Genomic DNA, 27289 nt, shown 5'->3' on the forward strand with positions numbered 1-27289 from the left:
CGCCACTACGGACAAGCAGGGACTGCTGTGCAGGGAAGCGCAGCCAGGCTGCCAGAAGCCACCCTGCCCATCTCCAACGAGATGCAGACACTGGAGCAGCACAGCCAAGCCAACCGATAGACACCCTTCACCCAGCAGTCCCAGCCTGCGGAGATCGGGGTGTTCTGGAGATTGCGCCGGGTCGCGGCACGCCGAACGGAGCAGAAGGGAATCGCTGCAGTGAAGGGGAGAGGCACGAAGCAGTGATTTATGTGGACGACGTGCCATTCCAGGTCACATATCGATAGGAGCCTTGCCTCCTGTGCGGGCGGTGAGCCAGCCCGATTATCTGTCATATGCTGCAAGACGCAGTGCCAGCAGCCCGGCCGAGATCACCCAGCTTGTTTGTAATAAGAAAATACAAACCCTCGGACGCAGGCAGCCGGCTTTTGTTCAAGCCTTCACTTGCCCGTGGAAGGTGAGCAAGCGCAGGAGGCTGTGTTAAAGCACGCAATGCCTGGAGGCTGATCCTCCCTCATGCTCCTCAAAGAGTGATGGAGAGCAGCGAGTGGGAGCGCTTCCAGAGGGAAGGACGTGAGCTTTCCTGGGGTGCCAACGCTCGGTTAACCTTTCTTCTTACTTCTCTTCTGCTGTAGAATCCTCAGACGTGAGCGCTCGGCACACGGTGCCATTTTGCGTTCCGTAGGAAGTACCAGAGCCTTTCTGCCTCTTGGGATCAGGAGCAGGGAAAAAGGTTTGTGGTGCTTGTTTGACAACCCTGGAGTGCGAGTGTAATGCAAATCTTAGTGCTTGCAAAGTGTACTTCATCTGGAGTTTGACAAGAGAGAAATCAAACTACATGGAAGAGAAAGTCAAGGAATGAAGGCTGCAAGTTTCAGAAGAGCTCGATGGTTTTTGCTCCCCCGGGTTCTGCCAACCGCCTCAGAGGATGCCCATTTTCCAAGGGAGGATGTTCAGAGCTCCTCAAAACAGGGTATATCGTAACCAACACATCCATCCTAATTCACCTACAGAAATATGGACTTAAAGAACAGCGTCACCTTGGGTTTGGATTGCATCAATAGGCTGGAGGACCCAAATGGTCAACGCACCATCGTCACTGTCACTCAGAGCAAAACCACTGAGGAAAGAGTTGAGGGTTTGTGTACAGACAGCCAAGCATGCCCAAGGCAAAAGCTTTATCCCAGAGTTCCAGCCTGCACCGTCCAACACAGGCAGAGCAGAAGCAATGCCAACAAAAGCTCCATAAGGCTCCTGGAAAGGCTGCAGCCTCAGCTGACCTCCATCTAAATAACAAATCTTCACCTGTGACTTCAAACCACTCGGCACGCCGGGAACCTGCCATTAGCTAATTAGGAACCTGAATTTTTACACCCGAGATCCAGCACCGCAGGTCATGCTGCAGTCGAGCCACCCACGGCATCAGGCTCTGGCACTGGAAGAAAATGGGAGCAGGAGCTCGAGGATGTGGGAAGAGAAATAAAAGCTTGGCTTTGGGAGCCAGGCTTTGTCCCAGTAGGGCTTGCGTGCTAGAAGTTTAAGAAGGGGTTTGTTTGCTGACAGCTTAAAGGATTTAAGGGAAGGATTAACCATGGCTTTGCTGATGAGAGAAGCAGTGGCAAACTCGGAGCAATCCCATGCACATGGGGAGAAGCTGGAGGAGGATGGCGAAAGGGGGATGAGCCGAACCACAGGGACGGACTGCTTTGTGCAGTAAACTCAACTGGGAGCCACTCTTACCAGCGTCAGCAACCCTCATCTGGTGCCAGAAGATATATATAGGGAAAGCCTAAGGAGATCCAGGTCCGGGGCCTCACCTGCATGCTGGGATGGAGCCCAGTTTGTTCAGGTGCCCAAACACAGAGCATTTACAGCCAAATCAGGCTCACACTCAGCAGGACCCACAACAGATAACGGCAGGAGGCAGATCTGCTCCAGGCAGTGGGACATGCAACTGGAGGGCTTCCTTCCAGCACAAGATGTCCGTCACTGAGCACCACAGGGCTCGAACAGATGCAGCCGATCGATGGGCTTGTCTGGCAAGCTGGAGCCCAGACACAAGGACGTGCTCCAGCTAATCCAGCCGCTCAAGCCATCGCTGCCGCCAGGCAAACAGGCACGGTCCCCTTAAAAGAAGGCATCGCCAGCACAGATTTAGCCACAAGAGGGTGGGGAGATCGCTGAGCTCCAAGCCATGGGCTGAATCTTATCTGCTGCTTTAATACCTATCAGTGTTGATACAGATTAAAGGATTAGGCAGGATTACCGAAGGCAACCCCCCCCTCTGGCCTCAGGCAGTGAGGATGGGCATGGGTGCGGTGCTCGAATTCCCCTCCTGCGCCCACAGCCCTCAGGGAAGCAGCCTCCCAAAATGTGGCAAGGAACCTTGCGAGAGCAGTGCAGGGAGCCAGGCTGGGCTCTCCAGGAGGCAAAGGAAGGCTCAGGAACACCAGCAGCAGGCATCGGTTTGTTCTCCTTGAGGTTGCCTACCAACATGGAAGTGGTGGCATCACTGCCGCGAGAAACCATCCCACCACATTCCATCCATCATCCCTTCCCTAGCCCAAAGCTCTCTTACCAACACATTTGGGCAGCCTAGGGAGGCCGCCTGCTTAAAACCAGCTTTATTTTGCTGCTCGGCATAGCTTTTAATTGGATCATTCCCTGACCCAGTTCCCCACATGGCTGCACAAACCCTCGAGCATCAGTGTGGGAGGATGTACCAGGACGCCTCCTGCAAAGCCCCACTTGCCACATCGAACAGCTCCCACACCCGAGCCCAAGCTGCAAAGAGAAGTTTCCCATTTTCAAAGAAATGTCTTCATTCTAACACGGCTGCTTTCATGTGTACGGCTTCAGTGGGAGACCTACCAGCAAGGGGTAGAGGAGTGTTCCAGCTGGTCTGCTTCCCTTACCAGACAATCTCCATTGTAATGCCTCTGCGCTGAGCACCATCTCCAGCATCAGGTGGTGCCCATCCAAAGGTCTCTGCAAAAAGGCTAAGACATGAGGGAAAGGACCTGCATCACCTTCCAGAGAAAAACTCAACTTCCCTGGGTTGCACAGACAAGCCTAAAGCAGTCCCCTTATCACCCAGCACTGCAAAAAAGCAGCTCCTCTGCAAGCTCTGCTCTAGCAGCCATCTTCTTCCCAGCAAAACACCACCAGGCTGCGAGACGGAGCATGAAAACCTGTACAACTGCACTTTAAAAAGAAATTATAGGAAAAAAACAAAACAAAACAAATGAGCAACATAACATTGAGATTTCCATTTCAGTCCAGAAAAAACAAACAGCGTTTGTCCCCCCGCCCAGGAAGGCACGAGCTGCAGAAGCTCGCCGGGTGCGTGCCAACAGCAATAAATCCGGGATGGAGCTGTGCTGCAGCCCGGCGCCAGGACAGATCCATCAGCCCTACAAATTCTTGGCCTGGACCACAAAGCAGCTCCCTCCCTCCAGCCCTGCTGGGCCAAACACCAGCTGGGTCTCCCAGTGACCCTACTGGGCCAGGCTCCTCATCCCTCAAAACCGTCCATGGGGTCGATAACCACGGAATCAGAGTATCCCAGCCAAAAACAGGACAGATGGGATGTCCCCACCAGGAATAACCCCAGGTGCAAAGCACAGACCCTAAGGTTTGATGGGACACACATACCTCCAGCCAAGGGGTTCAGAGTTAAGTCCTACAAGTATCCTTTTCTCCACAGCACCTTATAAATGGATTGCTTTGGCTGATTGCAAATAGAAGTGAAGTGGTGTCCATGAGGGGAAGCAGAGCACGATGCAACAACGCCAGCACATGTCAGGAGAGCGCGTTGTGCTTCCTCCAGCAGAGCCAGCTCCGTCCCCACGAAGCATATGGCGTCACAAACATATTTTGCTTGCCGGGTGCACAACTTTGGAGAACACATGCCGTGTATACCTACATGTCTCATCGGGGAAGGAGCAGAGCTCCCTGTCACTGCGCAGGAGTTGTCAAACAAAGTCACAGCACAGGGACGTGTGATGTGTAGGGGAAACACTGCCAGAAGGAGCACAACGAAGGGGGCAGAGTTGAGGCTGCTGCACTCAGCTTTACGCTGTTCCTCCCAGGTGCCAAGAGCCAACCTACTGTTCAGATGGCTTTTCACACAACACTTTAAGGATGAGCAGCATCCTGCCACCACCGCTGCCTCCTCAGCACCCACCAAGCAGTGACAAACTCACCGTAACCCCCGGGAGCTCAGGGGCCTTCCTACATCTGCCCACCTCACTCACCCACAACTCTTCTACATGAGGAAGTCCTGAGAGCAGTACTTTATCCCAAGCAAAGATTATTTTTGGCAGGTTTATCAGAACAGTTCTTGCTCCCTTAACCTCTTGGATGAGAGCATGCTTAGAACAGTCCAGATGTTGGAGCACCAGTGAAACAAAAAGGAATGGTACAAAGCAGCCCATGATAGAAACACACAAAGAAAATGCACAGAAGCAACAACAGCACAGTCAGAGCCCCAGACGAGAAGCTCGAGCTGAAAGGAAGGATGTTATGGGGACCTTGAGGTTACAGGGCTGAGATGAACCTCCCACCACAGCAAAGCATTGGTCTGAGCAAGGGGTCACCCTACATCTTAGGGTACTCTAAAACCCATCACCAAAAGTGATCCTCCAACGCTCTGAATCTCACACATTTCCCACTCCCACCAGCATTTCCCACTGCTACCAACAGATTCTCAAACAAATCCAATCTGTGCAACCACTACAGCAACGATTACTGTAAATTAAGCAATCTTCTCCTCCCAGGCCGGCGCTGGCCATCTCCAGTAGATCTGGGACAACTTTCATCAGCTGCTCCCAGAGGACTGCAGCTGCCAGCAAGCCTCCAGCACTTTGAAGTAGGCTTATTTTCTTGTTCTCCTCACCCAGAAGCACTAACACGATCCGATTAAACGGGCCACAAGAAATCCAACCCACCCACGCGCTCCCCTATTTTTGCCCTTTCCATTCATTGCCAGCCTCAGCGCAAAGTGGGTTCATCAAATTTCTCCGCTTTCCTTAAATTCTTCTGCCAAGTTCTGATTAAAATCCTCCTAAGTGGTTTTCTCTTGATTCCATTTCCTAGAACTGAGAAGTAAAGCAGTCCTGAGCGCGGCACTGAGTGCCAGCGTTAATAGCCGCCGACGCAGCCGGGCCATCTCGGTCTCCCACGCAGGCTCGTTAGGATCAATGGGAAATTGAAAGCAATTCTCTTCCCATCTCCCCTATCAGACCATCAGCTCCCAGAGGAGGTTGGGTTTTAATAGCCCTGTTCGTATGATGCTCGGATCACTGTCGGTGTGGGTACATTTCACACTGCTCCATCACTATGGGCACTGTTTCGGTGCTGCGTTTGAAATGTCGACGGTATAACACCTTTCTCTGTCCTCTTCTCCTTCTTCAGCCCAAGGGCTCCTGAAGGCTGGCTATGGAAGCAGTGAAATGGGAACCCCAAAAGACCCTTCATTCAAACCAGAAAATCCAGCGCCTGCCCTCCCCACTCCATCCTCCACATGTGAAGGGCTCCATGGGGAGAGGCGCTACTGCCATCAATCCCCAAATCCCCACTTTTAATTCCACGAACACCCTTGGAGAAAACCAAATCCACCTGTAGGAAGGCTCACCCACATGTGGACCTGAGCCCACACCCGCCAGGTTCTCCATCATGGGAAGACCTCCCTTTTCTGGTTGCAGGACAGAGCCAAGAAGAGCGGAGGCCGTGAGTCCCTCTGTGCTGGGATCCACCAACCCCACGCAGACCATCGGGCACACATGGGCACACCGGAGGGCTGCTCCACATGCAGCCTCTGCTTTCCTGAATGCCAGGACTGTGGCTCATCTCCCAGCAGCTACAAAACACTCTGCTCGTGGCTGCAGGGCTTATTCCTCCAAAAGGACACTCAAAGGCCTTCTTGCAAAGGCCCAGCCCTACCAGCTCCCTTCACCCTTGTACACAAAGTGCAGTATTAATAGCCAGCCTGAAAGACCATAAAACACCAAATATCTAAAGAGTTCCTGTGCCTTGAAATGTTAATGCTAAGTTAAAAAAAAAAAAAAAAAAAAGAAAACAGCCTTCCTGTTAGCGAACGGCTGTGATATATATATATACACGCTTGCTTTCCTCCCTTCCAAGCCACAGAACAGCAAACAGCACTCAAAGCTCAGCAACGCCACTCTCCCTACAAGGCATCCTACAGATGTGCAGGTCTCCCCGCACCAGGACGGCATCCGATCCACCAGCTCTCGCTGATCACTTCGTTACCACCTCAAAGAGCCGGGTGGCACAACGCCAGCTCCCCTCACTGGATTCTTTTCAGCCTTCAGAAGCGACCTGCCCAGCCTCGAGCCTTGGCCCTACTCCTATCCCCTTCTGCCAAGCCCCCCTCCGGGCTCAGCTCGCTGGGGTGAGGGGGATGAGCAGGGCTGCTCCCAGCTGGAAGCGGGGATGGAGGCAAGAGGGGACTCTGGGAACGGCGCTCGTTTGCATAGCACCTGGGAAAAATCACAGCACGGCATTTACATCGCTAATTGGGGGAGCGAGCTTCCTGGAACAAGATTGCTTTCTGGCTCAGGGAAGGGAAAAAAAAAAAAAAAAAAAAAGGAGAAACACACACAGACAGACACAAAAAGCCTAACCACCATTTGTAGCTGCAACTCCACCTGCAGCACCTGCCGGCACCAGGCGTGCGTTCTGCCGGATTCCGTGCTGGTTCCTCTCCCATCACAGTGTGCCCACACACAACCTGGTCTCGCCCTCAAAAGCCCCAGGTGTTTATCGTCATCCCTCAGCTCCCCGCACAGCCCCTGGGCAGGGCTGAGTAACACGGACAGCAATATGTCCAGCAGACATTGTAATCAGAAGCAGCACATCAGCGGGCTGCCGACACCTTCCCGTCCTTTCAGAGCCTGGTCAGCTGGCTGCTGCATGCCCATGGGCCGTGGAGTTATGGGGATGCTCTGAAGCTGCACTTATGGATGGGCTCCAGCCCAAAGCGCCCGTAGCAGAGCACGGTGACCACAAAGAGGACGAGCAATCTGGGAAAGGTAGCGGTGCCCACCAAGGCAGCCTGGAAAGGCACAGGGAGGGCCAGCAGAGCGCTGGGCGCGGCGGGCTGCCAGGTGGAGCGGCAGATTTGCTCATTAGTGGATTATTCCTGGCACACTCCCTGTGCATCAGCTCCCCAGAAGGGCTGTGAGAGCAGCTCGCGGTTTTGAAGCCTTCGGGGCTGCACGGCACTGTAGAAGCCGGTGAATCTTCCTTTAAAGAAATCTTGCTCAGCCAGATAAATGGTGCTGTGCAGCAGGGGTCATTAGGCTAATAAGCAGCCACCGTCAGCCTGGAAGCAAGGCAACAGACACAAGAGAATCCACCAAAGCCAGTTAGCCTCACAATCTGACCCATCTAAAGCAGCCACCATCTGCTGAGGAGTCTCCTTTGGAGGAGAGGCCGGGCAGGGGGGTGAGCGTGCTGGGGCACGTGGCGGCCACATCTCCGATCACAGCGAGGCTGGGGAGCCACAGAGCGCACACCACCACGCATTTATGGCTTCTCCCAGCCAAGGAAGCGGCGTGCGCCCGGTGCAAAGTCCCTCAACGAGGAGCAGTTCCCCCTCCCGCATCTTCCTCGTTCCTGCATTGTCATTCCACTCTCGTGCTTGGCAAACAGGAGCGGGTTGCTCGGCGGTGCTCGTGCTGCCGTGTCCTTGACAGGGAGCCGCCGGCCTTTGCTTCCAGAGCACCGGGGAATTGCACCGTGCGATGGAGATGGGGCTGCACTGCAAATCAGCTCTTAAATTGGACCTAGTGATGCAAACGAGCTGTGCACGGAAGCAAACGCAGCCCCTAACTAGTCCTTCAGCTGTGCCCCGCGGGAAACCCAGCAGGAGGAGACACGATTTCCCCTGCTCCGCTACAATGCCTTGTGAGGTGGGATCAGCCGAAGCTCCCAGACTGCTAGCAGCCTTCAGAAAGAAAAAAAAAAAAACCAAAAAGCACACACATATAAATAACCTCTCAGCAGGAGCCAAAACTCAGAGCCTAACCCCATGGTTTTAAGTGAACAAGTCCAATTTCCTCCTTTGTAGCTCTTGACACATGTTGGCTGCGTGCCCCCTCCTCGCCTTGTTCCTGCAGCAGAAGGCTCTGCACTGCGGGTCAGGGGACGATAAGGAAATGAGCAGTGTAATTTCCAAGGCCTCCAAAGGCAGCCCTGTCAGCAGCTCCGGAGGCAGCTTACTCGAGCATGGCTGGAGAAAGGAAACCGCGGCGAGAAGAGCCGGCAGCTGCCGCTGCGCGCTCCCTGGCTGCCCTTGGCTCAGCCCCGGCCGGGGCTGCCAAAGCTGCCGATCCCTGGAAAGGGCTGGAGCAAGGGTGGGAAGCCTCAGCCTCACGCAGCTCACAGCGTTGGGTTTGGATGCCCTGCATGCTGTAAAACCCGGGTGAAAAAGGAGGAACTACAGCGGATGGACACAGACCACTGCACAGTGCCTGTAAAGCACCTGGCCATTTCCTTGTAGGGGTGTTCTTTGCTTCAGCCCTGAGAAGAGCAAAGCCACAATGGGCACTGCCCATCACCACCATCCACAGCAGGCAGAGGTCAGAATCTGATGCTGAGGCACAAGGCTGGGGCAGGCGCGCAATGCCTCATCCCTGCTTGGCCACATCTGCTTGCAAATCCACCATTCATCCTCACCACAATGGGGCTGGCTGCACAGAGCAGCCCGGGCTACGCTGAACCCCTGCATGGTGCAGCAATGAGCCAAGAAAAACAATAATCTTTGGGGTAAGAAGGCCGCTCTGGGCTTTTTTTGCAAGCGTGGAAGACGCCTGTGAAAATGCCACAGTACTGCCACTGCTAAGTGCTGTCAGAGAGGTAGCAATGAAACCAAACCTCTGCTGGAGACGGGCATCGAGCACCAGCACCTTCCCAAAAGGAAGCGGTGGGACTCCAGCTCCGACCTCCAGCGGGACATGCACCAAGACCTCAGCGGGGTACAGGTGGGCGTAATGGCTCCAAGGGCTCCTCCAAGCTTCAGGCAGAGAAGCTGCCCAAATAATTTTGCATCACAGCAAAAGAGCTGCCCACAGAGGAGGAAATATCAAAAGCTAAAATGGTGCACGGAGCTGGAAGCTCCAAGCACTGTGAACTTGCTTTGCCATCCGCTAGCAAAGAGGACAAACAAGAAGATGAGTGCCAGGGCAGAGATGAAGCACAGCAGTGGCACAGTTTGGATCCCCTTAACACATCCCCTCACCCTCAGATCAGCACTAGTACGCTCAGAGCAAAGCTACACTGACTTCAGGAGAGAGAACATGGGATGAAAACGCAGCGATGGCATCTGCAGGGGAACAAACAAGCCCTTGATGCCCGGAACTGCAGCGCACGTGATGCACGGAGGGTTTTGTGCAGAACCGAGCCTCCAGCAGCTTCTGTTTGCCTTTTCCTTGTTTGCAGCAGCGTCACATCTGGACAATCATCAGGGAAAAAAAAAAAAAAAAAAGAAAAAAACCGCCCTCCTCCTGCTGAACAAGCTCTCAATCAAAACAAAGCCGAAGCAGCAGCCAAGAGCTGGGAGGCTCTTTTGTTTAATGCTTAACATCCCCTGGCCGGCCAGCACCGCTGCTCCCCCCGAATGCTGCACCTCAGCAGCTGGGCCACATGCAAGGCCCAGCACAAGGCTCCCTGCAGGAACTGAGCCCCCTTCATGCCCCCTACATCTCTGTTGAAGATGCAGCAGGGACTCACAGATCGAGCTAAAGGAGGGTAGGGGAGCTCGACAAGAGGTGGCTGCATGCAGGGGGATCCCTACCCCTCATTCTTTCCCTCTCTCCCTCCCCAGATGGAAACCAGCCTCAGGGTCTCCTCAAGCTGAAGAGGTTGCCCCACACAAGCACCCAACAGGCTTCTTCTCCACAAGTCCAACTTGCAACATCCACAGCTTTTCACAGCCATTTGAATCCATCAGACAAAAGAGCATCTGCTCCTCTTCCCAGCATCATTCACCTGGATTCTGGTGCTGGAAAAGACATGGAAACAACACACCTTCTCCATGACACTCCTTAATTTCACAAGCTTCAGCTGATGGCCCCACATGCCTCTTTCCTGACCTACCCTGGAGCCACTCGCTCCATTCCCTGCTCTCTTCCACAGCCTTCTGACTGTATTTTTGTAGCTGTACACTCTTCTTCTGCAGACATTTCCCCATTCCTGCTGACATCAGCAGCTCTCCCCATCCTCCCTCCCACCTGCCCCCTCCCGGTGTCCAAAATCCCCAAGTCAGAACCAGAGAGGAAATGCATCAGCTTCCGCATCGTCAACCAGAAATCCAATCCCGCGCATCTCCCCAGCCCAGGAGCACGGTGCCACCAGCACAAAGGGGCTTTGGTAAGCACGAGCACACAGAGCTGTGCACTTGAGGATGCCCAAACCACTGCTCGGGCTCTCAGACAGACCAGGCACACTCTGCCAGCGCAGCCCACGGGGCTCTTGGAATTGAATTGCAGGGTGCATCCATATGCTGCTCCTGCCCAGCCGCAGCACCAGCGTCGCACAGCAGCAGAGGAGAAATGCACGAGAACCACCCACAGCAGGACGGAGGCCGTGGGCCGACTGTTGTTACAAGCTGGACAAAGCCCACATCCAAAGGCCACGCGAGGAGGCTCCTGTCAGCCCCACGCACCCGTGCAGATCCCATGTTTACCAGCACATGAAGGTCTCCTCCTCAGCAAATGATGCAAGGGAAAAGAAGTCCTTGGGGAACCACAGGGAGCTCTGACACACACAGCAAGGCCGCCATGGCTGACAACAGGCTGGAAGCCCACAGTGCCAGGAGCCGGAGGAGAGACAGAGCTATGCATCACCCTCCGGGCTCCTCCTGCGGGGCCATGGGGACCAGGGAAGTTCACGGGCGCCAGTCCTGCTCCTTCACCACACAAAGTGGCATGCGGCAGAGCAGAGCAACCTCTGGCACCACCGCCCCACCACCCGCAGCCTGAACCCTTCCTTACCTTCTCCGATTTGACCTTTTTCAGCTGCCGGCACTCTCCTTCCCCATCCTCCAGCTCTGACTTAACTCCCAAGGGGTTGAGCGCAGCTCCTGTGTCAATAGCTATACTCCCAAGCTGCTCGGTGGCAGCAGCAGGCTCCGTCCCCTGGCCACCATCGTACTGTCCCACCCTCACAGCCAGGGCCAGGGGCTGCAGCACACCAGGCTCCTTCTCCGTTGGAGCCCCTGCACCCTCACTCCTTTCCTTCTTGCTTTTGGACGAACCGCCCTCCTTGTCCTTCTTAGAGCCAGCCACGCTGCGAGACACCTTGGCCGACTTCTCCGAGCCCTTGGGGGTGACGGCAGGTCCCAAACCCCCCGAGTTCGCGCCGTCCCCAGAGCGTCCTTGAGCCTCCTTCTTGCCCCCAGCTCCCTCACCGGCCGCGAACAAGGAGCTGCCCGGGGCCGGTTTGCCACTGTCCTTGCCGCTCTTGCTCCTTTTCGACTTGGATTTGCCCTCCTTGCCTTGCGGGCCCGGCACCGGGCTCACAAACTTGATGTTGTCGGGTAGGGTCGCCACCGCGTTGGGCGCCGGGAGCCCCACCTCCTTGGAGCCCGACATTTCCAATTTCTGCTGATCCTTCTCCAAATCAGCGTCCAGATCAATGATGAGATTCCCTACGCCAATGTCCCATTCATCCCCGCTGTCGTACGTCTCTACCGGGTTCGCATCGATTCCTTTCCCTCCGGAAGCTCCGCTGCTCAAGGACATCTTAGAGTTAACGGCCCCTCACGGTTCAAGGCTCTTCCCTGCCTCCTGCCTGGGGTCCGCAGCGCTACGTCCTCGGGCTGCCGGCGCTCGGGGTCTGCCCAGGTGACGGCATCGCTGCTGGAAGGGAGAGCAGAGAGAGGAGTTACACGCGGAGGGATGGCACAGGGGGGCAGCCGCACCCAGCTCTCGCCCCACCGCCACCACGTGCCCACTCCTGTGGCAGGGTGCGAGTCCCCTCGCCTGTCCTCACATCCCTGCAGCAGCAGGAGCCATCTGGCAGCGGTCCCTCGATCGATGCGAGGCCCTGGCAGGTCACAGCTCCCGGCTCCAACAAGACATTACTCACACATTCCCCGCTCGCCATTTCCCTCTGAATTATTGAGCGCAGCCCTGGGATGGAGGATTGATTCCTCTCCTGCTGATGCCACCCACGGCTGGGGGCTGCCTGGGGGGGCTGCTCCGCTGCCAGGCGCGGGGCTCAGTGCCTCCCTGGGAAATAAATCCCAGCTCCGAGGCACACGGCCACGCGGGATGGCACCGAGCGGTACCGCCGTGCGGGGCCGCAGCTCCGTAGCCGGGCTGTGCAGCTGCAGAGCTGGGAGGAAGCCCTGAGACCCGTCGGGATGAGGCCCCTCTCCAGCTCTGCTGTGCCCGAGGCCGGCTGCTATTGACAAGCAGCACTTCAAAAACAGGTGACTTCAAGAGAAACAAGGGGGGAAAAAAAAACAATAAAAAAAACAACCACGCACGCACACACAAATTTCTTCAAACCCCAGCAAGCAGGAGCCTGGAAAGCAGCTTCATGGTGCGTTTCCAGAGATGCAAACACTGTAAAAATGCCAAGGATTCTTTCATCAGACAGGCTGCTGCAGCCAGACCATTTTCCATCTGCTCCCCACAGCATCCCTGGCTCCGCGCAGCCAATAATCCACTCTCTGACAGGTCATTACGGAGAGCTTGAACCCCAGGAGCCGGGGGCGAGCATGCAGGCTGGAAATGGAAAGCACTGACCTCTCATTTCAGCAGCAGAAAGTGCCGAATCAGGAGCTCTGTGCGTGCTGACGACCGCCCCAAGCCTCCCCGCGCACTGCTCTCACCTTCCTCCTCCTCCTGCCCACCTTCCTGCGCACACGGCTGGAGCATCCCGCTCTGCACCCTGCAGCCAGGCCCTTCCTTTGGCAAAGGCGACATGCAGCCCACGCTGGAGCCGTGGTCCCGTGCCCTGTGCAGACAGGGGGGCACGGCAGCACACCCGACCCCGCAGCGCCCCAATGCTCCGTCCCATGGCGAAACATTGAAAATACAGGCAGCAGACAAGGTCTTAGGTCTGAAGCTACGCAAACGGCAGCAGCGGGCAACAACGGCTGCTGATACCTCCCACAACAAAAGGCAGAAGAAGCCCACAAGTCCGCCGGCTCCTCAGAGAGCCAGGAGCAAACAGGTTCAGCAAACACAGGGAGAACAGAAGCACGCAATGGAGGAGGCAGCCCAGACCCTGCCAGGCAGGGAAGAGCTCAAACAGGACCAACTGGAACGGGCTGGGTGCGGAAAGCACCGCAAAGAGGAACGGGGAAGGAGCGGCACGTCCCAGCTCACGACCCCAAAACGTGCACAGGGAACGTGGGGCGGTTCCCTGAGAGCCAACCCAGACACAAGGGGGTAAAGCGGTTCCCACAGCCCTAAATGTTGTCCAGGTCCCCCCGCCCTCCTCCTGACACTGCCACACACCTCCCGCCATCGCCGGATGGATCCCCGTGCAACATGAGCAGCATGTGCTCACTTGTTGGCTGGAGCCCTGCCAGCACAGCATTTTAAGAGCAGTCCTGGTGCACAGATCCGACAAGGAGACAGCTTTCTGCTTGGGAATGCTGCGCACACGCAGCACCAGACATGAATAATTCAGCTCCATTAGGTGCCGAGACCTCTCCAATCCACCTCTACAATCCACATCTCCGTGCTGGGAAGGAGCCAGCGTATTAGAGACAAACCTGAAAGTTCACTTTGGGAGCAAGCAGCCAACTGCAAACACACCTAGAGGAAACTATTCAAACAGAGCACTTCAAAAAGCACCCAGCAGAGAGCCGGGAAGCCGCACGAGCCCCAGCCGCCCTTTGTGCTCCAGCACGCCGGGCCTGGCCGAGCCCTGCACCCTGTACTGGAACCTGGGGAGGGGCAGCAGGATGCCAGAGGAAGCGCAGCTCCTGCCCCAATGGAGAAGGGCTGGCTCATCCCCGTGCGCTTCAGGAGCAGCCTCCCGTGGCTCCCAGACACGACTGACTGCTACTTTCACTCTGCATAACTTTCAGGAAGCGAGAAGAAGCGAAGGGGACAGAAAGCCACGGGGACCAAAGGGGCTTGGCCACGAGGCATGCCCCCAGCCCCTTCTCCCTGCACACAGCCCCAGCACCAGATCCCTTTTTGTTTCCTTTTACGAGCAAAGCAAGCTCCGAGGGGACGCGCTCCCCTTCCCAGGGCCGCTGTGCTTCTAATCCCCTGGCTAGGCTTGTTTGGGTTGGATTTTTGCAAAGTAACTCCTGTGTCTTTTTCTGCAGATTTCTTTTTAAGATGTTCCCTTTCTCCCCGCCTCCTCTCTCTAGAGATGGGGGAGGGAAAAAGAGGAAAAAAAAAAAAAGGGAAAAAAAAAAAAAGAGAAGTGTTGAATGAGAGCCAGCTGGCACACACAAGAGGAGACGGAGAAATCTGCACAAAGGAGCTTCCTCACTCACTTGCTGCTTTCAGCTCCAGAAATCCGGCAGGGAGGAGGGCTTGCTCTCCCCTGTGCATCACTCGAGGCGCAGCAGACAAAGGCGCCTGGCCACAACACCCTCCGAAGTGCCACCCAGGGCAGGCAGGGCTCCGCGCTCACCCCGTGCCGTCGCAAGGAGCGCCCAGCGACGCGGAAGAGCCGCGCTCCCACCGGGCACCGGCACAACTCCGGCGGCTCCCGGCTGGAGCAGGATGGCGCAGGCATGCTGCCAGGAGCCAGCAGGCTGAGCCCCATTTGAATAAAATGGAGCCAAACCCTCCTCGTTTAATATGGAGGTGCACCCCGGCGAGACTACATCTTCCAGCATGCACTGCAGCCCGGCGAGCGCTCCAGAAACTTACGCCGGGACTCCAAGTTTCCGCCGGCGGAGCTGTGACACCAGGGATGAACCTGACACGGGGCAGCGCCAGCGGCTGAGTCATGTGCTGGCGTTCCTGGGGAAAGCCGAGTGTGGGCAGTGCGAAAGCAGGGCGCTGCGAGAGGCGCTCGGTGCGGGGGGGCACGGGGACTGCAGAGCAGAGTTTAGCAGACCTATCCACCGCGACACCCACCCGCTTCCAAACACACAGCGCACACCGATGTGATACACACCATCAAGCAAAAGCTGTGGTCCAGACCAGAACTCACGCTCACACCCAGGCCCCCCACCTGCTCGTAACCCCTAAAACACAACCCTCCAGCAAGGTGGAACTTAAATTACTACAAAGAATCCGTGGATATGACGAGATGCGGGCACACGGCATGGGATCTGCAGAGCAGGTTTTGCTGCGTTAGCCAAAACTCAACGCTTCTCCCCTCTGATGCTTATTCCGCTCCAGCGTGCAGCAGAGCTCGGGAGGAGCCTGGTGGGTGGGTGGCTGACAAAGCCCAACGCTCCCAGAGGAGGCACCAAGCAAAGCCAGAGCCGTGAGCACCGAGTGCCCCTCAGCCCCAACAGCCCGGCGTCACCAGCAGCGACGTCACCGGTGTGAGGCACACAGAGAGGGGGAAAGGAAAGGGAGGAGACGTCTCAGGCCTTCCCTCGTGTCTTGAGATGGGAAAATCTGGAACAACTCTTCTCTCACCCTCAAGTGGCTTTTGGAAGCGTCAGCACCCAAGTCACCATTTTTTGTTTGCCCCGAGCACACACACCTTCAGATTCACAATTACTTCGTTCTGGAGCTCCGCAGCCATCGCGTTGTTTCCCAGCTGCCCACCCCGTACCGAATCAAACACCGCTCACGTTTCCTCTACCAACACGCAGGGAAATCCAAGAGCTTCCTACTTGAAGAGCACAAACCTGTGCCCGGGACACGACACTGTCGACAGAAGGCACATCGATGCCTGCAGAGCCACGTGAAGGCACCGAGCATCACTTCCTCTCCTTCCCACATAAGACAACAAATTAATGTTCTTCTTTTTGGCCCTCCCTCCCCCCAGTGTGGGGATGGATGCAGCCCTGTAGCCAAAATCACTGTCCCGAGGTCCTGCCACAACTACAACTCACAGAACTCAAAATCTGAGAGCTGAACACAGCCAAGAGCTTCACCAGCAGGACCCAGATCCACAGCTCCACGTCCACGCAGCACCCAGTGTTCCCAACACGTGGCTGTACTGGGAAAGAGGAGCTGAGAAACCTTGCCATGAGGAGCAAGCAGGGGGAACAAGGGAGCCAGCTCCCTCCCTGTGAGCTCAGCTCTCACATCTGTCCAGAACCAGGGATAGAAACACAGAATGGCTCAGGTTGGAAGGGACCACGGAGATCAGTGAGCTCAGCTCCCAGCCCTGCCACAAGCTGCTCACCCGCAGCTCAGGTTGCCCAGGGCCCATCCACAGCCCTGTTACCTCTGGGGATGGGGCACCCACAGCTCTGGGCAGCCTGAACGCGGTGGCTCAAAACCAGTAAGAATCACAACATCGTCCTCACCCAAAATCTTCATCCCTGCAAGCAACATCTAGCCAGGATGAGCCTGGGAACGCTTCGGACGCAGCACAGGCGCTCTCCTAGCGCCCCACAGCTCGCTCATATATCCTAGTGCCCCACAGCTCGCTCCCACCAAACCCAGGCGGCCACACTGCTGCCAAAAATACCATCAGACACTGGAGAAGGGACATCTGAGCAAAGCCGGCACTGAGCAGCGCATCGTGATGCTTCCCACAGGGACATATGGGACAAATCTGGGGGTTGGTCCTCCTTCTCCATTAGGAGACTGGAACCAAGACCGCCGTGTGGATTGCAAACCGGTCTGGCTGCACCCTTGCAAAGCTCCACGTAGAATGGGCAGCCTGTCCTCACCCAGCGGAGAGCGCTCGGAGCTACCCCAGGGCTCACCTATTTCAGCCTTCAGAGGACAAAGAACACCTCTCTGCCGCTCCAAAAAATGAAGGAGCCACCACTTCTCCTATTAACGCCTTTAATTCCCCTCACTCAATAAGCAATTAGGGCACCTTGGCGAGACAAGCGGAGGCTTCGTTTGCAGCAGAAGACTGGAGGTGCAGCTGCAATCCCTCTTGCTGTCAAGGCACCAGCCTGGGAACGCTTTGGGAAAAGCCAGCCAGGCTGCAAAGCACAGGAGGAGGCACACACAAGCAGTGACAAACGTGGCACGCTGAGGATCGGAACAAGAAATCCCAACAGCACTTTTTTTCTACCTCCCACCCCCCCCCTCCCCCCCTTTTTCCTTTCTTATGGGAGGGATAATAAATAGGTGTGTTTCACAGATTAATAAAGCCCATTTGAGATGCTATGATATACATCAGAAAGTTGCTAATTCACGCTAATGGCCCATTGCAAATGACCGAGTTTTGTGAATTAGCCAGCATGTAATGGAACACAATAAAAAAAAGCAAGAATCATGCATCAAAGTGTACTTGGCCTATTTTCGAGCTGTAGTCCAGTTTTAATTACTTGTGGCAATGGGCACAAAGAGAAGGAATGTATAAGCCAGAAAAATACAGAGGAAATCTCCAGGACGAGGAGCCCCACCGCAGCCGCCGAGCCTGCCCAAAGAGGCACCGTTCTGCAGCAAGCTGGAGAGCCCCCGGCCCACCACGGAGCCCTGGCTCCCACCACTGTGCCTGCAGCGCGCCGGCTCCTTCCAGAGAGGTTCTGTTCCGTCAGACCCGAGGAAGGGGACAGCACGTTTATGGAAACGGTCCCCAGATCGCCTTGTATTGTACCGACACATCACCGTCCCGGCGCAGTGATGTCACACCCGATGGAGCGCGGCACGCAGACGTCATCCTCGGGCTGTCACGAGGCCAAGCGACCCACAGCAGCTCAATGGGAAATCCCACGCTGCAAAGCCTGCCCGTGCCCACTGCATAAAGGCACAACGTTCTCTCTCCTCTCCTTTTTGTTTCTTATTCCAGAAAGAAGGAAACAAACGGCAGAAGTCAGGAGCTCAATGCTCTGTAAGATTTTCCTGCACTGACCCACAGCCCTCCTGCCTGCCCGCACACCTGGCGCTCGGGTGAGGCCGACATTTCTTAGCACATGAGGGATGCTCAGCTGCAGCAAAAGGAAAACAACATCTTGGCTGCAATTAGCAAACAGATTTTTCACCAGAAGCCAGAACGAGATGGGCATTTCCTTCAAAGAAATGCTACGTTCAACACAAAAACACCCCAGGAGAACTGAAGTCACGGGGTGAGTTTCCATCCCATCCCATCCTAACCACGGGACCAGCAGAGCCCACCGCTGTGGCCGCCTCATGGAAGCACAACGCTGCAGGGAGATGGACCACTGCACAGAGTGCCCGTGGGGCATCACAATAAGAGAGCCACGGGACAACCAACTCACAGGGGCCACCTCCCTGGGCTTTGGGAAGGCACGCACCCAAACAGCTCCAAGCCATCCCACCGGCAGCCAGCAGGGCAGGGCTGCGGGCAGCCCCATCGCCCTCCCAGCCCAAAGAGATGGCTTTGTCGTGCAACCGAGCACCGACCTCACCTGGAGCCCAGTGGGGAACTGCCCCAGGCCTCGCAGCCCCCAAGGCCCACGTTTCCCTTATGCACCGCATAAGAGCATCCGAGCACGTGCCGTCACGCATCCCCGAAACGATGTACCTGGGACCATAAATACCATCCTCTTTACATAAGGCTCTGGATAAAGGGGACAAAGAGGCTTACCGCCTTACATCTGGCACCCGCGTTGCATCAGCAGCGCCTTAATCCGAATCAGAGTGCGGCCGCGCGTGGGAACGCCTGCCCGAGGCCGAGAGCAACGAGATGCAGAGCGGATCTTCCTACCACCGCCATGGGAAAGCAGAGGAAGGTCCCGCTCAGGGGACAGGCCCCGCTCCGGGGAAAGGTCCCCAGGCAAAAGGAAGGAGCTGCCGGTGCCACTGCTAAGCCCCGGGACGCTACCGGCTCCAACGCAGCGCGCGTCCCTTGGCCGCTCTTCTGCTCAGAGAGCTGTTTCTTCACGACTAAACGCGTTTCAGAGAGCTGAGGGTTCCGGGGGCAGAGGCCGAGCCCAAAAGCCCCGGCCACGCTCCATTACAGGTCACGGCACCGCGCTCCACCGGCGACCTCCTCCCGGCCGGCCCTGACGCGGGGCCGCTTCTGCCGAAGCGCCGCATCGCGCCGCGGGCGGATGGAGCCGAAGGAGCCCCTCTGGGAGCGGGGCGCGAAGGAAACGGGGCTCCGTCTGCGGCCCCCCGCGCCGAACTCCCGGCGCAGATCAATGGGAGCCGAGCGGCTCTCCCAGCGCCGCGCGCGGCCGTGCGCTGCCAACAAAGAGCAGAAATGTGCGGCGCAGTCCTACGGCGGAGCCACGCACAAAGCGCGGAGCGGCCCCGCAGGCCCCGAACCCCGGGGGGAACGGGGGAGTGAGGGGGGGGGGTGGAGGGAAGGCCGCGAGCACCGCCCGCCGCGACACGGCCCCGCGGGGAGAGGCGCGGGGGGGCGGCGTGACAGACGGGGCCTGAACCGGTGACCTTCCCGTGTACACAATGGAGGGAGCGGGCAGCGCCGCGGGAGCGGCCCAATGCGGCGCTCCGGCCGGCGGGGAAACGCGGGGCCGAACCGGGCAGCAACCCCCGCCCCGGGCAGAACCCCCCGCGCCGGAGGCCGAACGGCGGCCGTGGGGAACGCGGGGTCACGCGGGGGGTGGCGGGGGGGGGGGGGGGTGGGAACCGTTGGGGACGGGGTTGGGAGCGGGGGGCGGCGGAGGGGTCCCGGCACCAACGGCCGCCGAGGGGCGGTTCGGAGCCACAACGGCCGCGGGGGGCGCGGGGGTCCCGGCTTTAACGTTCGAGAGGGGGGAGGGAGGGGAGGGGGGGGGAGCGGCCCGGCGGGCACCGCGGGGGGCGGAAAGGGGGGGCGGCCCCAACCGCTCCGCTGGGAGGAACGAGGGCCCCGACCCGGTACCCGCACAGGGGGCCCCGAAGCTCGCCCCCCCCCCACCTCCGTGCTCGCCGCGCCGCGCCACGCCGCTCGGTGCTTCCCCCCGCACTCACCCGCTCTCTCGCGCCCCGGCGGCCCTAGGTCTCCTCCATGGGGCCGGGTGGGCCGCGGGCAGCTAGGGCCCGCCCGCCGGGCCCGCCATGCCGCCTGGGCCGCTCGCGCAGGCCGCGCCGGTGTCCGCCTGGCGGGGCGGGGCGGGGCGGGCGGCGCGGGGCACGGCCACTCGGCTCCGCTCGGCTCCGCTCGGCCGCGCTCGGCTCCGCGGGGACGCGGCAGCCCGGAGCCGGCGCCAGGCAAAAGGCGGAGCGCGGAGCCCGGAGCGGAGCGGGGAGCGGCGGCGGCGGAGGGGAAAACGCGGGGCCGGAGCGCGGGAACGGCTCCGGACTACGAGGGGGGAACGGAATCGGACGTCGGGCCGAAGTTCCTCGCGCTGAGCGCGGCGGGGCCCCGGCACTGCGGGCAGCCGGCCGGGGAGGCGCGCAGGGCCCGCGCGCGGCCGCGGGGAGCGGCTGGGGGCAAAGATGGGAAGATCCATCTTCTCCATAGGCAGAGAGGGCGCGTGACTGGGGACCGCTCTTTGGCCACACACGGCAGAGATGCAGGCTGGGAACATCGCTCCTTTTAATGCCGCCCGAGGACGGACGCAGCACCGCGCGACGAGGCCGTGTCCGCGCCGCACCGGGTGCTGCCCGCCTTGTGCCCGCCGCTGCCCGCTCGCTCCGCCGGGCCCAGTCACGCCACAGCTTTCTGCTTCATTAACCCCTTCTTCGCTCCCTGATGGATCTTTGAATCCAGCTTCCCTGTAAAGAGAGGGAAAGAAAAAAAAAAAACAACCCTCATCACTCTTTATTTTTAAATGCTATTTGCAATGCAAATCAGCTGGAGGCAGCGAGGTCTCCTCGTTAGTGTGTTGCTGTCACATTCAATTATCGTGCTTGAGGAGCCAGGCGTTCCCAGCCGCCATGGCTTCCCTGTGCGGGCACCACACCGAGCTGGGGGGTGCGGGGGCTCCCGCGCAGAGGAGAGCAAATTAGCATCCAGCACCGCTGCTGGGGAGCGATCGCTGCCCGCCCCGGGGTGCGCAGCAACACGGCACACAGAGCTCAGACAGACTGCACATCGGGGGCAATTCCTGCGGGAAAAGCCAAGAGGCGGCTGTTGTGAGGGCAGCGTGCTTCCACACCCTAACCCAGTCTCCCTGCCCACAGCCAAGCCCAGCTGCAGGGTGGTCAGGGGCACTCGTGGGGATGCGCTGCACCAGGCTCCGAGCTGTCCCTGCTGTCACCCTGCACCAAACCGAGCTCAGAGATGACTCCAACAGCGCTTCTTCCAAAAGAAGCGGATTATAGAACTGTTTGTTCCATCACAACAACTTCCCTGAAACTGTCCCCCTCCTTCAGCTTTCACATCAGCCTTGCTCTGGGCTGGGTACAGAAACCAAAACGTGCAAAAAAAAAAAAAAAAAAAAAAAAGCACATGAGCAAAGGTTCGTGTATGGGGCTGAAATGGGGAGCAGGGACAAGAGGCTGGCAGACGTCTCAGAGCAACTCCCAGGACCCAGGGCATCGGCACAGCTCCTCTGCCACAACCGCACAGCAGCAGACCGGGCACCCCGCGGGCCGAGCCAGACCGGCCGGAAGCGACGCGCCAGCCCTCCGAGCCACCAAACCGCGGGGATTTGGCAGGAAAAAAGCGCTGATTTCACACTCGCTCCGTGCTCTGGTCTCCCACTGCCAAAGCTCTGTCACGTCCGGGGCTGTCAGCTTTATCCTTAGCGTGACTGCCTGCTCCTCCCAGGCCCCAGAAGTCATCAGCAGGCTCCTCTGCTCTATCAGCTGGCAAAGATAAAACGTCACATGGGTAACCTTTAAGAAAAGGCTAAAAATAAGGCAACGGCCCCAGGGTCTCCTTCCCTTTACGCTCAATGATTTAAGGACTCTCATCTCACCGGCGGCACAGCGATGCGTCCCCTCTTCCCCCTCCTCGCTTCCCCACACCTCCGTGCTGCTCAATGGCAGCTTTGGGAAGCTGTGCCCAGGCGCGAGGAGCTCTCCCACAAGAGCCACAGCTGAGCTTTGTCCTCGCACGCTGACACTAAGCAGGGACATGTTTGGGGAAAGCCATGGTCACAAATGTGACACAAACACTATGCCCATCCTTTCCATGCAAACAATAACCCTGGCAGTAAATGGAGCTCTGTTTCTTTTTTTCCTTCCCCGAGCTGCTAGAAACGACTCATTTGCAATGGAGAATCATTCAGATGTCACTGTGGTGAGGTCCATGCTGTTATCTGGCAAGAAAAGCTGCTCCGGCTTGGCTTCCCAACAAGACAAACTGGCAGTTTGTCACAGTCGACCCGGGCTTCAAGACGAGCTCAGGTGGGGATGTGAGCCACACTTCAGACTGCACTGGATGCAGAGCCAGCTCCTCCCAAAATAGTGTGCCACCATGACAAGAGGGCGATGACTTCCCTGCTCCTTCCCCATCCATCACAAGCCTCATATGACCGACCCAGCATGCCGGCACACACCCTGGAGGGGACATGAAGCTCCATGATCCCTGCTGCTGCAGCTCCTGTGCTCTCGTGGCAGAACGGGTGGGGAGGAGGGCAGGGAAGGCAAGGCCAGCAGCAGGGGCAAGCAGCAGCCAGCGCAGCCAGCTTCCTTCCAGGCTGTTACGCTGATCCTGCTCCAAGCAGGAAACTGTCACAACACAAAGGAGACTATGTGACAGAGGGGGGGGCAGGCGGTGCCCTGACCGAGGCTCAGTGAAGGCAGATGTGACAGAGACGGGACACGGTGGCACTAGGGAGGCTGAACAAGAGCAGAGAGAGGCTAAAAAAAAAAATGTACAAAAAGGAGGACATGGCCCTGAGTGCTCACCAGCACGCTGGAAAAGACCCATCCCTGATGGAAGGACAGAGCCACCAGCAAGATCCAAGACCTCGCATGAGCTCTGCAGCTGCAGATCAGCAAGTACCGTTTGCTGCCATTGGCTGAACACTCCTCCAGGATGCTGCTATAAAAGCTGGATGATAAACCACATCGCTTTGCCCCTCTACCTGCTCAGCACACTACGGGTATTTGCCAAATGCCTGGGGAGAGAGCACAGCCGTGGGAGAACCTGAGCGGAGAAGGGGGGAGAAAACACTCAAAAACAACACAAAAACCCACGCTGGGCTTCAAAAGGCCTTATTAACCGGTCCTGAGAAACCCTGCCGCTCCTGTGCCGCTAGATAACTACTCCCAGAGAAGCACGCTGCAAATGAGAAAGGAAAGCCAGCCATCAGCTCTGCTAAACAAACAGCCAAGACTATTTCTGCTTATGCTGCTTTTAGCCTGTCAAATTAATTTTTCACATCCCCTGAAAGCATGTTCGGTGCCTTCCCCAGGCTGTGTGGTGAGGAGGTTGCTAATAAGGACAGAGCTGACTGCAGACTCCCCAGCTGCTGCATCCATCCTCCATTCTTTTTACAGCAGTGGGCAGGAATAACTGGCAGCCTGCGGAGGGCTGGTGGCTCATAAAAGGGACAAACAACACTGGCAAGCGGAGTGCAGACAGATGCTGCAGCACTTCACTGCCAGCTCTGCCAGGACATCCCATCCCCACTGGCCTGCAGTCACGCGTCCATCTGGACCTACAGCCCTGGCTGCTTCAGGCCACTCCTGCCAAAAGGAAAGCAAGCACCCAGCACGGGCCATCCTGAGCATCATCACAACCTGCTCCTCTTGTGAGGACAAACTTTGACAGTGGGACTGAGTGCACCCTCATCAGTTTGCTGATGGCACTGGGCCGAGTGCTGCAGTGGATACAACAGGAGGAAGGGATGCCATCCAGAGGGACCTGGGCGGGCTCACAGAGTGGGACCACGTGAACCCAATGAGGTTCAACAAAGCCAAACGCAGGGTGCTGCACTTGGGTTGGAGCAAACCCAGATGTGAGCACAGACAGGAGGACAACTCCTTGAGAGCAACAATGCAGAGAAGGACTTGGTGGTTCTGGTGGATGAAAAGCCGCACACGAGGCAGCAGTGTCCATTTGGGGTCTGGAAAGCCAACGGCATCCTGGGCTGCACCAACAGAGGGGTGGCAGCGGGCAGGGAGGGGACCGTCCCCTCTGCTCTGCCCTCGTGAGGGCCCACCTGCAGGACTGCGTCCAGGCCTGGGGCCCCCACAGCACAGGAAGGGTGCGGAGCTGCTGGAGCGGGGCCAGAGGAGGGCACGGAGATGCTCCCAGGGCTGCACACCTCTGCTATGGAGACGGGCTGAGGAGCTGGGGGTGTTCAGCCTGGAGAAGAGAAGGCTGTGGGGAGACCTTATTGCGGCCTTCCAGGACTTGAGGGGAGCTTACAAAGAGGAGGGAGAGCGACATTTTACACAGGCAGATCATGACAGAAAAGGAGAATGGCTTTAAAGTAAAAGAGGGGAGATTTAGGTTAGATGCTAGGAGGAAATTTTTTACTCAGAGGGCAGTGACGCGCCAGCACTGCTGCCAAGAGATCCCATCCCTGGAGGTGCTCAAGAACAGGCTGGTTGGGGCCCTGGGCAGCCTGATCTGGTGGGGGGCAGCCAGCTCACAGCAGAGGGTTATAACTGGGTGGGCTTTAGGGTCCCTTCCAAGCCAAGCCATTCTGCGATTCTGTGATTCCTGCCTCACGTCCCATCCCAGCCTGCAAGCACTTGTGCAAGAAGCAGATCAGCTGCAGACGTGCTTCCTCAGAGCACATGAGCACCATGATTCCCAAGTGTTTGCAGAGGCAGGAAGAGGCATGTATTTGGAAGGAAGCAACATCTGGGGAAAGGGGAACCAAAGACAAAAATATTACAGATGTATTTGAATCATTAAACAAACACCTATAGATCAAAGAGCACAGGGCAAAGGTTGTGAACTCATATGGCAAAGGCAAGCAGGGGTGGTGAGGAGAGCAGGCAAGAAAGGCCATGGAGGGCATCTGTGGAAACTTTACTACTTACAGATTTTGGGCTTTCCTTTGATGGGAAACTTCACAACCATCTCCTGGGGATTAGTGCAGATAAAGACAAATGGAGACCCAGATTCCTGGCTCAAATCCGGATACTGTGAAACACAGACACATGCACAAAACAGTCAGACAAACTGCAGTGGGTGTGAAAAGATCTCAACAGTGAGGAGCAGCACAAAAGGAAATGCTTCCAGGCAAACCATTACTGAAGAGGTGTAAAACAGGGTTTTACTGGTACAGAAACAGCTCTGCCCCGATGCCCTTATGCAGCTTGCGACAAGTGAGGTTGATGGGTTGGAGAAGCTGGCTGCTCCTCTGGGCCAGGCACCTTGGGACAGGAACTCAAAGTCTACTGAGAGATTTCACTGTGATGAAAGAACCAGGGAATTTTACAGGTGGAGTGTAAACAGAGTGCTTCTCTCATTAACCATGGTGAAAAGGAAAGAAATGCTGCTCAGTGTGGGAAGCACATGGAAACGCTGTCTGGATGCAGCTCAACCTCACTGCTGTGCAAACGTGAAATGCAGAACTACAATAAAAAAACGTAAATACCAACTCTCCCTTCAGATCCTCCGCTGCAGGCCTAGTGCTGGCAGGTGTGTGTGGAGTGGAGGAACAGGGCAGCACAGGAGCTCCAGCCCAGGATAAGCCTGTCCAAACACACAGCGGAAGCGGTTTCCCTTCCACGGGAAAAATGCCTTTTTTTTTCCCCCTTGCTTTCCTCAAGCAGATCCATCGAGGCTGCTGTATGCATGGGACAGGATGCCAGACCAGATGGAGCAGTGTGTCCTGGCAAATCCCCCATTTGTTCCTAACAAATGACTTCTAGGCGGAATGTTTGAAAAGCTCTCCCTCTCCTGCCGATCTGCCAAGATGGGTTTGGATGTGTCCTGAACAGCTGGGCACGGAGAGCGGAGCAGGGAGCAGCCCACTTTTCCTGCGTCGCAGCGGGGTTTGGCAGCGCTGCCGGCAGTTAGGGGAGATTTACAGAAGCCTGACACCAGGAGTGGATCAACTGGAAAGCATTTCCAGCCCCCTCATTTTACAACAGAGTGGGCCACGTTTGCTGAGCAAGAGATGTATGTGCACTTAGCTGCTCTGTGCAACACCTGTGCTGGGAGGGAAGGAGCCACGCTCATCTGCGAGGCCCACAGATGCCCTGCTGCACTGATCTGGCGCTGGACAAGTTCCTTCCATTTTTTTTTTTCCACCACTTTGTGCTGATGCCAAGGATTTTCATTTCCCATCTGCAGGGAGGGAGGATCTTGGAAGGTTACAAAACACCAATACAAATATCCTGAGCCAACACCTGGTGAGTGCGAAATGCTAGCCCGGCTTTATTGCTCTCGCTATTGTACGGGTGACTGCTCGGCTTTCCACAGCCAGGGACTGGACTTTCCAGCGGCTCTCACATTAGCGGGGCCTCTGAAGACCACACCATAAAGCTGCGGGGCCTAAGCCACCATCCTAACTGTCTGGTGACAGAAGCGATGCGTCTCTGCTGCTGCCACTAGCAGTACTACTCCCTACCATTCAGGTTGTGTGTCCAAGACCATAGAAGTCTTCCCAAACCTCTCCTAGGTGGATCTGAATGCCACAGTGCTCCTCTCACACATCTCACAGTCCTCCAAAATGGGAAATATCCCCTAACAGGCATCCAGGCATCAACAGCAGCCAAGCTTGTGTCTCCACTGACAGATCTCACCCAAAGCCAGGATCAAATTTTCAGCTCGAAAAGCTTAACCCAATCCCAAGGCCGAGATGGAGGCCACAGCTGTGGCTTGGGTTTACGTTTCCACACCACAGCCTTTCATCTCCTCTCCCAGGGTACGTTTCTGTACACGTGCCAAATCTGTGCAGTGCCTGTGCCCTGCATTTTAAAAGCCTCAGTCCTTCCTCTGGCATCTCAGCCCAGGAAGCAGAGAAGGAGCTCCCGACCAAGACACTATTTTGGGTTTCCTATTGTACCTACCCCCAAATTCACCCACACCATCCTGGTGAGCAACAAAGGCATCCTGGCTGCTACAGTCAAATAATCCTTCGCTGGAAGACACATCACCAGGACCAAGCGCACAGCCGCTCCCTGGTGCACTTGTAAGCAGTGTTTATGAACTACCTCAGCAGACTTCATTCCCAGAGATCACCAGAGCAGTTAGCATTTCCTAGCTGCTGTTGCTATTTAGTTCCCTTACCAGCATCCTCTCGTAACATCGCATGCCATCACCACGCTGGGGATGGGCAACGTACCAGAACTGCAGATACCCACCTACCATACCAGCGGGCAACGACGTGCTACCTTGTCTGGTCATCAACAGGACTGAGAAAAACATTGTGGGAAAACAACACAGCTCTTCCCACAGCTTAGCTCAGCGCTAGGAACCCAGT

At 57.0% G+C, this 27289-nt stretch overlaps 2 protein-coding genes across 11 annotated transcripts in view; both read right to left on the reverse strand.

The window, feature by feature from the left end:
- ZNF609 (zinc finger protein 609) overlaps positions 1-20110 on the reverse strand; it is a 36767-nt gene extending 16657 nt beyond the window's left edge. The window contains exons 1-2 of one of the 6 annotated variants that reach the window (XM_015278863.4): positions 19977-20098; positions 11019-11882 (exon numbers count right to left, since the gene is read on the reverse strand). In XM_015278863.4, coding sequence (XP_015134349.2) covers positions 11019-11768 — 750 coding nt within the window. In that variant the 5' untranslated portion in view covers positions 11769-11882; positions 19977-20098. Of the gene's footprint in view, positions 1-11018; positions 11886-14494; positions 15827-18645; positions 19106-19976 lie in introns of those variants that run through there. The other 5 variants (XM_015278862.4, XM_046898992.1, XM_046898990.1 and 2 more) reach the window with 5 other exon arrangements.
- A 416-nt stretch (positions 20111-20526) lies between these two features.
- Positions 20527-27289, reverse strand: part of TRIP4 (thyroid hormone receptor interactor 4) — a 28149-nt gene continuing 21386 nt past the window's right edge. For 2 of the 5 annotated variants that reach the window (XM_025154058.3, XM_015279083.4), the window contains exons 12-13: positions 24897-24999; positions 20527-20723 (exon numbers count right to left, since the gene is read on the reverse strand). In XM_025154058.3, the coding sequence (XP_025009826.2) occupies positions 20656-20723; positions 24897-24999 (171 nt within the window). In that variant the 3' untranslated portion in view covers positions 20527-20655. Of the gene's footprint in view, positions 20724-20801; positions 21056-21080; positions 21759-24188; positions 24211-24896; positions 25000-27289 lie in introns of those variants that run through there. The other 3 variants (XM_025154059.3, XM_025154057.3, XM_040706553.2) reach the window with 3 other exon arrangements.

This window comes from Gallus gallus, chromosome 10, assembly GCF_016699485.2.
Source record: "Gallus gallus isolate bGalGal1 chromosome 10, bGalGal1.mat.broiler.GRCg7b, whole genome shotgun sequence".
NCBI lineage: Eukaryota > Metazoa > Chordata > Aves > Galliformes > Phasianidae > Gallus > Gallus gallus.